This window comes from Eretmochelys imbricata, chromosome 2, assembly GCF_965152235.1.
Source record: "Eretmochelys imbricata isolate rEreImb1 chromosome 2, rEreImb1.hap1, whole genome shotgun sequence".
In the NCBI taxonomy this organism is placed as follows: Eukaryota; Metazoa; Chordata; order Testudines; family Cheloniidae; genus Eretmochelys; species Eretmochelys imbricata.
The window spans coordinates 120,338,532-120,350,876 of record NC_135573.1 but is presented as its reverse complement, the minus strand read 5'-3'; the positions used below and the strand labels follow the sequence as shown (position 1 = coordinate 120,350,876).

The 12,345-nt window shown below is 41.2% G+C and overlaps 1 protein-coding gene across 2 annotated transcripts in view; it reads left to right on the top strand.

The window, feature by feature from the left end:
• The window catches only part of GMDS (GDP-mannose 4,6-dehydratase), a 551,250-nt gene that overhangs the window by 225,635 nt on the left and 313,270 nt on the right, over positions 1 to 12,345 (top strand). For both annotated transcript variants that reach the window (XM_077809143.1, XM_077809142.1), the window contains 2 exons: positions 1,479 to 1,671; positions 2,460 to 2,564. In XM_077809143.1, coding sequence (XP_077665269.1) covers positions 1,479 to 1,671; positions 2,460 to 2,564 — 298 coding nt within the window. The remainder of the gene's footprint in view (positions 1 to 1,478; positions 1,672 to 2,459; positions 2,565 to 12,345) is intronic.

The window sequence follows — 12,345 nt, the reverse complement described above, 5'->3', positions numbered from 1 at the left end:
AGTTTCTGCTCAAGAGACACTCAGGACTGGGCAAACATGGAGGCAGAATTACCTCACACCCTCAAGAGTGATTTTTTCCAGGTGAAGATTGAGGTCATTCTCAAGGAATAGGGAAAAGCTTGCATTGTGCATTTGGTCTGTGCATAAACCAGTGAGATCAGTTTCTAGTATTGCTATTATAGGCTCAGTGTTCACTTTGGACAGAGAATTTGTAATTTGGGATTTTTTAGAAAATATTTGTTCTCATCTGAGCTCACCTGAGGTACATTTATAATTTACATGTATGGTAGTCTGCTACGACTTGCATATGAGCAAGGATTATCATCTGGGAATACAGTAGAAATAATATATACTATGCAGGAAATTCTGGCCCCATTGCAGTCGATGGGAGTTTTGTAATTTATTTCATATATACACACACCTCAAATAGTTGAAGGTGGCATCCATATGATAAATTGGAGAGATGTGATAAATATATTTATTCATGCTACTTATCACATTCTTTGACCTTTCAAAGCCCTGAAAAGTTTCAAGCAGCAGCTATGTTTTAAAACCAATCTGTCACAAAATTGTTTATTCCCTCTCTCCACCAAATCAGGGCTTGAATTATGCTGGTTCACACCAGATCAGCAGACTCACACTTTTTTTTTTTTTAGACTTCCATTTTGTTCTCCAGAATGTCAGGTTTCATTTTTTTTTAAAGTAAGAGCTTGTCTACACAGTAGACTGGAACTGAAGTAGTTATATTGGTTTTAATTAATATCTTCAGTTATTTCAATGGAAGTTTATGTGAGGACCCTCTTATTTTGGAATAACAGTACCTTATTTTCATATAATTTATGTTGTTAAAAATCAGGATTGTACCAAAATAATAGAGGTGTTGCATTACATTTGACTTGGTTACTTGCTATGTATGTTATCCAGTTGCTATGCAGACAAGCCCTAAATCTCTAGTTCTTATGATTGCAAGAAAAAATAACACTTAAGTGTGACATGAATGAAATTTTTTCTGCCTGAATCTGCAGAGAACCTGAAACAATATATCTGAAAAATGTAAACTACCTTGTTTGTCAATGGGATAATAGTTCAGATACCAATAATAGTAATTTAAATGTCATCAATGTTAACTATTTCACTGTTGTCAAAATATGGACTACAGGAGAGGGAAGGATCATAAATCTGCACCATCTGGTGGGAATAATCTAGGGATGGGAATGCCCTTTGTGAGCAGATTACCAGTCTCCTAGACTTTTTTGCTTCTTTTTGCTTTTTCATTTTGTAGTCAAATTGCAGAAATCTGTTTTTAAAAATCATTTTGGATATTTTTGTAAATTAAAAATTGAAATCAGCCTGAACATATATAGTTGGTTCTATTGCTAGCAAGGCATAAATGTGAATCTGTTGTGTATACTTGTTGCATTTGTGGTTGCCTTTAGTAAATCTCTGTCATGGTTTTACTTCCTCTCTCCCTCGCCAAGATTTCTTTTGACCTAGCAGAATATACTGCTGATGTTGATGGAGTTGGCACTTTACGGCTTCTAGATGCTGTTAAGACCTGTGGCCTTATCAACTCTGTGAAGTTCTACCAAGCCTCAACCAGTGAACTTTATGGGAAAGTGCAAGAAATACCACAGAAGGAGACTACCCCTTTTTATCCCAGATCTCCGTATGGTGAGTTTTCGAGTGTGTGCATCTGTGCACACTCTGTTCCTCATGTCTCAGGGCTGAAGTCATTTGGGTATGAGATTAAAGTAAAGATAGAACAAAAGTGACTAGACATGTTGAGAAGCATACCTTTATGAATTACTAAATAAAAAGTATTTGCTGCCATTGCCTGAGGGTTGGAAATTACCATCTCACTTCACAAAACCTTGTTCATTCAGATCTGGAGCGGAGAACTCTTTAAACGGGTGAGAGGGAGGGGTGATTCCTTCTTAGTGAAGATAGCACTGAAGTGATAAGGTTTCATAATTTTTGTTGCCTGAATGAATATTTCCCAAGAGCTCACTTCTCTCATGAACTAAGTTGAAACACTTATTAAAGCAATGTGCTTAGAATACTACAGTGATAAAGTTTCAAATCAATTTAAGTGTTAAGGCACCAGATTTTCTTTTATTCCCCCAACGTAATTTTTTTTATTAGCAGAGGTCACCACCATGGCGTATTTCACACGCTCTAACTGTGTTAATTATATTGTAAAAGAAAAAGTGCTATGCTTGAGTGTGCATAGGAAAACAAGTGAAAGGTGCCTTAGCACTTCCTAGCCAGGACTATGGCTCTGCAGAAAGGAGTGTTTTCTCATTCAGTTGCTGTTTATTGGGCTGGCTTTTTTTATGGTGAACTATGGCACACTGAGAGAATTAATCAAACCCTAGTTCATCTTTCTATAAAGAAGTGCATTTCTTTTAGAGTGGGTGTGGGTGTGGTTGTATTATGTAATATTTAAATTATTTTTGTAGGAGCAGCCAAACTGTATGCCTACTGGATTGTGGTGAACTTCAGGGAGGCCTACAATCTCTTTGCTGTGAATGGCATCCTCTTCAATCATGAGAGTCCCAGGAGAGGTGAGAAAATCTTTGAAAAACTCTATTGCCGCCCTGTTGTACGTCTGAACAGGAAAAATGGAGCAGTATATCCACAGGTTTAATTTACATTTACCAGTGTTCTGAAGCAGGGATGTCAAACGCTTTGCCTGCTTGATGTGTTTAGTTGGCCCCTGTGACAGATTGACTCTGCATAGTGCAAGTTTTCATTTTCAAACTTAAATATCCATTTCTAGTCCTTTTGGTTTAGGAGGTAGTCCTCTTCATATGAACCAATGTAACAGTGTCCTACGCAGATTGAAACAACATCTGTAAACTTCATTATTCATCTTGATGGGTATGGAAACTCTAAAGCCTAAAACAGACATTTTAAGGGGAAGGTTTTCTTTAGGGTAGGCAATTGCACTTAACAGACACAGTTTCAGGCACTTGGGCATTGCATTTGCGCTCAAATACTATAAGGGGATAGGAATAGTAGTATTTCTAAATTCATAAGATATATTTATGCTGGTGTGCGTGGCAATATATGGATTGTAAACCAGCTGCAATATTTTCTGTGAAGGTCCTTACACATAGCTTTAAAATGCCTTTCCATTTGATTCCAGTTAGTCCTTGATAGCAATGCCTGGGAATAGAATACAAATGATCTTATGTTCCATTTAATAAACCCTTTCCAGTGCATCATAAACAATTAATATTTGTCTTAAGTGTGAGTTATAAATCACAGTTAGTTTAGTTCCCTCTCATTTTATACTGATGAATTTCCACTAATCGTAATCTAGTAGAGCTTTAACTATGCACTGTAAATGAAAGCTGAATTAACACATGAAAGTAGCTTCTTGCTTCAGAAACCTTTTTTTGCAGCCTGTTTATAATGAAAAGTAAATTCAAATTATTCTTTCAGTGGTTTCAGACGAGTATTTCACTTGTGTGTGTGCGCCCAGTGCACTAAAGCTGGAGAACTTTGCCTAGCAGTATCCACAGTGCCTGTAGCCCTAGCCCCTGGCTATCTAAAGGTGGCTTCACTCTGGACAACCCTCTACCCCCTGCAGGTCCTTCTTATCATCTATGGCTAGGGTTAGTTTGTTCTGAGTGGTGTTTTACCTCATACTTTCAGTCTGTCTTCTGAGATTTCTGGTTGTATACAGTTGTCAGTTTGTTAGTGTGGTTAAATAGTACCTTTTTGTTTAGTTTTAGTTTTTAGTAGGTAGTTTGCTCTCCTGAGTGGTGCCCTCGCCAAGGTTTAAGCATTGTTCAATGTGTGGGGTGGCTCTTCCCAACATTGACTCCCACCTGAGGTATTTTCTGTCTCTGGGAGAAGGTATTTTGCTTCCTCTGCAAGTCATTCAAGAGAAGAATGCGGGTGGTGAGGGGCTTGTGCCTGAAAGCAGCACCTCTTGGAGCAGGCCACTAAGCTCACTTCAGCACTGAGGGACTCCGCTGATTGACTGGCTCCCCTTTGGTGTTGTCAAGTGACGTTGCTGTGCGTTCGAGGACTGGTGCCTCCTCTAAGAGGAGGAAGGGTATTTGCCTTTCCCAGGTCCTCTGAGAACCCATTCCAGGATTTAAGAGGATTGCTGATGGCACCATGGTTCTTCTGACATGTGGGATGCAGCTGATCCATCTAACTGCTCCTCAGTACTGCATCTTGACCAGTGGGTGTCTGTACTATCAACTCTGGTACTGGCTGTCGGACATCCGTTGAGTCTAGTAGCAGTGACATCGGTGTCAGCAATAACTGTCATATGAGGACTTCCAGGGCTCCTTGGGATCTGATTTAGGGGCATCTTTCTCCACCCCCTCCCCCTCTAAGCACTGCTTTTGAAAGCATTTTAGACCGTTCCTGGATCGCTATTGGTACCCGATGGGCACTGCTCCCATAGTAGGGAAAGTAGCGGCTAGCTCAGTACCCAGTGGCCTCCTTGAAACTCTTAGGACATCCTTCAGTCCATGAGATCCCGCTCTTCAACACAGTCCAGGATAAGTTCACTGGTCCTAGTTGCCTCCATTTCAGAGGCTGATGTCGTCCCTCCTGAGCTGGTTCAGCCTGATCCTCTTGTATAAGAGCTAGTTCCCCTGTAAGAGCTTCCATTAGTACCATATCCTGCTTCTTCTTCATCACCGGAGTACGGGACTCTACTTCTCCTGTGCCTGAAGATTTTAAGGCATATCAAGACCTCCTGAAGTTTATGGCTTCCGCCTTGAGCATCCCCACTGAGTTTGTACAGGAGCACACGTGTAAGTTTTGGATATTCTGCTGTCATCAGCTCCGGGGAGGTGGCTCTCCCAATAAATGAAGATCTCTTGTAGCCTGTGAAGTCCCTATGGAACACTCCAGCTTCATTGCCTGCCACTGCGAATCGTTCTGAGAAACGTTATGTTCCCATCGGAGGCTTTGTGTGCTTCTATTCCAACTCAGCTTCTAACTCTCTCGTGGTAACCGCAAAAAATGACAGATCACAGCAGGGGAGGTATATGTCCACATCTAAGGACAACAAATCAAAGAGGCTAGATTTGACAGGGCGAAAAACTCATAACACTTCATCTTTACAGATGCGCATCATGAGCAAGTAGGTACTGCTATGCATATATGACCTTTGTCAAATGGGACACTGTATCCAAATTCATGGATAAGCTGCCAGAAACCTCCAGGGAAGAGTTTAAGGTGTTCATTTTGGAGGGTTGTGTTGTGGCCAAAACTTCGTTGCCATCAACTTTGGACATGGCAGATGCTTTGGACAGAGTTATGGCTTCAGCTATGTTCCTGAGGAGGGCTTCATGATGGCAGAATTCTGATATAGCTCTGGATGTGCAGCAAACTACAGAGGACTTACTTTTTTGTGGTTGGTTTTTGTTCTTAGACAAAACTGACGAGACCCTGCATTTGTTTAAAGACTCCCAGGCTTTATGTTCGTTGGGAGTTTATATCCTGGCTACAAAGAGGTGCCACTAAGGCAGTCACTAAGGCAGTCAGCAGCAATATCGCTCACAGCGTTTCTTCCAACTGCCCTCCTTCCCCAGGAAGTCTTATGTCCCAGAGAGGAACGTCTTCTGGCTCTAATTTTAGTCACTCAGCTCATCATCCACCAGCACTGAGCAAGCAGCCATTTTGACTTTCAGGTCCCAGGTAGCACTCCAGTTGTGACCTCCCTACCCCTATGCCCTTGGTTTTGGGGATAAGCTGTCTTGCTTTTATGATACTTCGGATTCAGCAATCATGGACACATGGGTCCTAGGCACTGAGACTGAGCTTTACCATTCAATTCCTGAACATCCCTCCCCTCCACCCTCCTACCCTGTCCCCCTTCAGGGACCTGTCTCCCATAAGTCACTGTTCCTTCGGCAGGTCCAGATTCTACTTGCAGTGGGAGCTGTATAGGAGGTCCCTCTGCAGCAACAGGGAAGGGGATTCTATTCTCTGTTCTCCACAACATCCACTAGTACATCAAACGTGAAATTCTGGATCGTCACCCTAGCAATTGCTCTCCCTGCATTTAATCACAACAACTGGTTTGCTACCCTGGATTTTCATGTGGTGATTCTCACAATCCACAGGAGGTTTCTGAGGTTTGTTGTGGCAGGTCAGCGCCATCAGGACACCGTGTTTTCCTTTGTTCTGTTCTTGGCTCCCCACAATTTTACCAAGTGCATGACCCTGGTGACAGCATACCTCAGGAAGAGGGGAATTCATATCTTCTCGTACCTGGATGACTGGTTAGTGAGAGGTAAGTCCAAAGGAGTCCTCTATCCTGTCCAATGCATGTCTAAGTCTCTTAGATTGTCTGACCCGCATCCTAAACAAGGGACAATCGACTCTAGTACCAACTCAAAGAATCGAGTTCATTGGGGCCCTTCTAGATTCTATGCGTTTTTGAGAATGAGAGCTAGAAGTGGTTAAATGAAATCAATTACATACAGTAATTGTAAAGTTCTTGGTTCAGGCTTGCAGCAGTGATAGAATAAACTGCAGGTTCACATCAAGTCTCTGAAATACATCCACAGCTGGGATGGGTCATCAGTCCTTGGTTCAAAGCTTCAGTGTAACAAAATTCCTCCAGAGGTAAGAAGCAGGATTGAAGACCAGATGGAGGAGGTGCAGCTTTTTATAGTCTTTTGCCATGTGGTCTCTGTTTTCTTTGTTTCAAAGACAAGCTGTCCATCACATGGCATGGAAAAACCTCAGAATTCTGTCCTTAGACATGTCCCTGCATGCCTTGCTGAGTCCCAAGGCGTGTCTGCCTTCTCTCAATGGGTCAATTGTATAGCTGATGGTCCTTAATGGGCCATGAAGCAGGCTAGGCAGAGTTGACCCCAACTTGTCTGAGGTATCACCCAGAAGCATCGGATAAGTTTGAAATACAGACAGTATAGAGCCAATATTCATAACTTTAACTACAAAAATGATACACACATATAGACAGCATAATCATAACCAGCAAACCATAACCTTGTCTGAGACACCTTATTTGACCCCTGTCATAAAAATAAAGGGAAGGGTAACTACCTTTCTGTGTACAGTGCTATAAAATCCCTCCTGACCAAAGGCAAAACCCTTTCACCTGTAAAGGGTTAAGAAGCGAAGGTAACCTCACTGGCACCTGACCAAAATGACCAATGAGGAGACAAGATACTTGCAAAGCTGGAGGTGGGGGGAAACAAAGGGTTTGTCTGTCTGTGTGATGCTTTTGTCGGGAATAGATCAGGAATGCAGACTCAGAACTTCTCTAAAGTTAGTAAGTAATCTAGCTAGAAGTGCGTTAGATTTCCTTTTGTTTAATGGCTGATAAAATACGCTGTGCTGAATGGAATGTATATTCCTGTTTTGTGTCTTTCTGTAAGTTAAGGTTTTGCCTAGAGGGATTCTCTGTTTTCAATCTGATTACCTTGTAAGGTATTTACCATCCTGATTTTACAGAGGTGATTCTTCTACCTTTTCTTTAATTAAAAGTCTTCTTTTAAGAACCTGATTGCTTTTTCCTTGTTCTTAAGATCCAAGGGTTTGGGTCTGTGTTCACCTGTACAAATTGGTGAGAATTTTTATCAAGCCTTTCTCAGGAAAGGGGGCATAGGGCTTGAGGAGATATTTGGGGGGAAGACGTCTCCAAGTGGGCTCTTTCCCTATTCTTTGTTTAACACACTTGGTGGTGGCAGCATACGGTTCAAGGACAAGGCAAAGTTTGTACCTTGGGGAAGTTTTTAACCTAAGCTGGTAAGAATAAGCTTAGGGGGTCTTTCATGCAGGTCCCCACATCTGTACCCTAGAGTTCAGAGTGGGGAAGGAACCTTGACAACCTCCTTTATACAAGATTTGGTGCCACTACAGGACCTTGGTTGCAACCATGTTCTGTATGGTCCGAGTTCAAGTCAATAACGTGACACCCATAGACCTGGTTCCTTGGGAGCTGAGGTACAATCTTTTAGCGTTGTTTACACTGCTTTTGTTTATGCTGCACAGAAAACTTCCCACTGATATCAATTCAGAACTATTGTACATTAAATATACTAAAAATCCCCAAAGGTCATTGCTGAATCTGAGCCTAAGACAAAACTAGATTTGCTTTAACTAGTGTCTAGTGTGAAGGGAAATCTTTGTTAAAAAATACTCAGTTAATCAGGTGGATTGATTTTAAATCAGAGGTTTAAAACATCAATTTTAATTGTGTATTGCATTTGTACGTTAGTTATTTTATGAAAGAAAGGTTGATTCTTATTGGTTGGTAACCAGCGTTAATTTGCAACTAAATATAGTCTGTACACTAAACTTGGTACTACTTTTTGCTAACCAGGAGAATACACTATATCTTTATTAAATAAATATTTATTTATTTATTTAAGCAGTTATGTAGTTTAATTTACATTTATTCAGATCCTTAATTTTTACTTTTTTTATTATATTAAAAATGTCAAATTATACATTTATTATATACTAGATGGTTCATTTTTATTTCCAAGCTCTATTTGGATGAAAATTCAAATTCGATTAAAGATTCACAAAGATAGGAATTTTTCCTATTAAGTAAAACTACCTTAAGTGTTCTGTATAACTAAGAAAACATGTTTATCAAAACATGTTTTGCCTTTAAAAACTAAGTGAATTATTAAACAGTTAAATTATAAATATTATATAATTATTACTACTCCATCTAGTGCATCATTTTCTAGATCATTCAGTAGGGAAACATGTTTCTCTGACATCAGTCCAGGTGAAGCAGTTGTCATCACACAATTGTTGTATAGCCAGAGGGAAAGGATACAACTGCTCTTTTCTGTGACATCTCTCAGCCGTGAAGGAAACTGCTCGGTGTTAGATTGCAGGCTGCTTTTGTCAAAGTACTTGTTGTCAGATTAAAAGGGGAAAAAAAAGAGGAAAAGAAAAGAAATCATAGAATTGAAAAGAGTGGTGGTAGTCTTAGCCATTATATTCACTTTTATTTATTTTATTTGTGATTTGTTTCATGTATTTGACTTACTGTAATGCTTACTTTGGGTGTCTTTGTACTGGTTGTTTTGATTACCTTCTCCATGCCTGTTTCGCCTGCATATCCTAAGAGGGCAGTTGTAGTATGCTGATATCTAATAGGAAGCCCTACAACATGCCAGCTGCCTCTACTGAAGCTCCCATAAGAAGAGCTGGCCATTTTCTCTAACATTTCACCTTTCCATTTGTTTCTCTAACTGGGAAGACAAACTGGCAGATTCCCTCATGTCTTCTGCATAAGTGGAGCCAGTGAGCTCAACCCTACCAAAAAGACAAGAGCTTCAGCTGGACAGCTGACCAGCTTGACTTGGACAGAACTTATTAGAAAACCTGCTGTCCAGTGCTGTTTTTATACACTGAGCTGATCAGTTTATGTGCAGAAGTTTTCATCTTATATAAATATAAAATCTACAAATGTATTCAGTATTTGGTTTTAGTAAGCCGTCAGTTTTTATCTGCCCCATGAGTGTTTGCTTTAGCTAAGTTTCAGTGTGTAACATATATGTTTCAACGAAGGTAGGCCAGTGAGAGGTGTTCTTTCAAGCCTATGGGTAGTAAACATCAATGAAGTAGTTTTGTTACTCATTTCTAAATGGCTTCTTGGTGCACAGGGAGGAGAAGGCGAGTTGGGTCATAATAGTAAATATCATCCACCTAGCCGTATTGAACAGCGAGGCACTACAGCCAGTGTAAAAGCAATTGCTTCAGACAGGTTTGTGTCATGGAGCAGCCAAGATGACTTCATGTATTTTTAGTTTGCATGTTTCAACAGCGAGAGCATACAGTGGCCTAAAGACATAAATTCTTATTGGCTCATGCTCCTTATTATGGGCCTGATCCTGAGAAGTCATCTGTGGAGGTGCATTCTTACAACAGCAGAGAGTCAAACTTCAATAAAACTAAATGTGAGCATAAGGGTCTGACTGCACAGACTGCTTTGTAGGAACAGTGACTATATTAATAGAAGATTATCAGACGCTGTCTACCTACCTACCTGTCTAGGTTCATATATGAGCCCTAACAAGGTAGTATCTGAATCAAATATTTTTAAAAAACATGAATCTGGTTAGTCTTACTGCTCAAGAAGCTGATACTGGCTAGGACAAAGCATAATATGCACAGGTGCTGTCCAGCTTCTTGTGAGGGATCACAGGCCTCAAACCCAGGCCCCACAGGCCCCAGGCAGCGCTCAGGCTACGACTGCCATCCAGCAGCTCACCTTCGGAACTAGGGAAGGGTCCAGGGAAGGGCTAACTTGCAGAGGGCTCTACCCCCAAAGCTCCCGATTCTGGAAACATCCATCCCCCCGATTGGCTAAGAAGTTCTATATGAACCAGGAAATAACAACAGGAAGTTGTCCGAGCATCTAGCAAAATCCTTAGCTGCGACTACAGACCCTTTCTGCTTACCTGACTCCTGAGCCCTGCATTGCTAATGCTCTTGGTTGCTGCTTTCCTGGCTGCTTCTGGTTCCTGTCTTCCTATCCCAGACCCCCGTCTACTCCCAGTTCATGCCATCCTGCCGTCCTCCAGGTCCCTGATGTGGTCTCTGACTCCTGGCCAAGTACATGACGTTATCCCCAACTCCTGACCCCTGGCTTGGCACCTGACTCCTTTTCTGATTCTGACCTTTGCCTGTGTACCTGATGCAGTCTTTGGTTTTGACCCCCTGCTCTGACCACTAGCCCTGACCGCTGCCCACGCCCTTGTCATTGTGCTTTTCTGTCATGTTGCTAACTGTTCATCTTGACTTTTATCATCTTTGCTTTTCTAGTACTGGGCCTCTACTGGACAAGAATACTGTGATGTATCATTCCATATTCTTTATGAAAATATGCTTATGATATGAATGACATAACTGGGATATACTTTATTCAAGATGGCTCATATCATTGGAAAGGTTATGATTTACTGAATGCGATTATCCTATTTGTATGCATGTATCATTTCTGTATCTGAAATTAGAAATATTGACTATGTATCTATTTCAACTGTGCTACTATGCCCACTGCCAACGCTTCAGGTACAACAATTTAAAAGCCAGATCGTGTGGATGGCCCATCAACAAGGACAGTGGACTATAAAAGAGCTTAATCTTCCTGTGAATGTGTGGGTCAGCCTGTGAAGAATGGCTACAAGGGCCCTACAGAGTCAGGTGGTCTTGTCACCTGATATTAAAACATTACCTGGGACTTCTTGTAACTTTCCACTGTGAGGGAAGGGGGTCAAAATAGGAAACAAAGGACTCCCACCTTATGCAAATCCTATCCAAGGGTAGGGAGTGAGATAATCCAGGTAGTCATTTCTCCCCTGCGCCCCCTCCCAAGATGATGGTTGGAAATGAGTAAGACTGAACAGGGGGAAAGAACTGGTCCCAGGCTGGAAGGGCATCTGGCCTGTGAAGAAGATTATTAGAACCACATTTAGGGTGAGAACTTGCATGTAACCAGTTTCTTTAGTGTATTAAGTATTTAGTGCTCCATTTTATTTTCTTAGTAATCTGCCTTGTTCTGTCTGCTATCTCCTTAACTACTTAAAATACACCTGTTACAGTTCATAAATTTATTTCTGGTGTATAATGCAACCCAGTTGATGTGATTTCTAACTTGGGGGGGTCAAGAAATTGTGCATACCCTCTTCCACATTTAGGGAATTGGCAAATATATTATATCTTTAGGTCTGTACTCCAAGGGAGGTGGACATCTGAGTGTTGGAGCAAGTCCCTCAAGCTGAGTCTTCCCAGAGCCGATCAGCAGCTGGGTGTGGCCCTGCCTGTGTGTATGTTAGAGGAGATTTTAAGAGCCTGGCTCAGCAAGACAGGTAAAAGCGGGCCCATGCTGGCAGAACGGGTAGACTCAGTGGTATCTCAGGACATCAGGTGACTTCCCAAGGGGTCCAACCCGTCACATATACACAATCCTTCCTAAGTATGAGTTGGTTTCATTAGGGAAGAAAAAACTTTACAAGTAACTACAGTAACCTGAAACTTCCAAACTAAAGGCCTGATCCTGCAAACACTTACGTGTGCTTAAGTTTACGCATGTGAGTATTTCCATTGATTTCAGTGGAACTACTCACATATTCAAAGTTAGGAACATGTGAACAGTAACTCCTCGCTTAATGTTGAAGTTACGTTCCTGAAAAATGCAACTTTAAGCAAAACGATGTTAAGCAAATCCAATTTCCCCATAAGAATTAATGTAAATAGTGGGGGTTAGGTTCCAGGGATTTTTTTTTCACCAGACAAAAAACTAATATATACACACAGTATACTTTTTAAACAAACAATTTAATACTGTACACAGCGATGATGATTGTGAAGCTT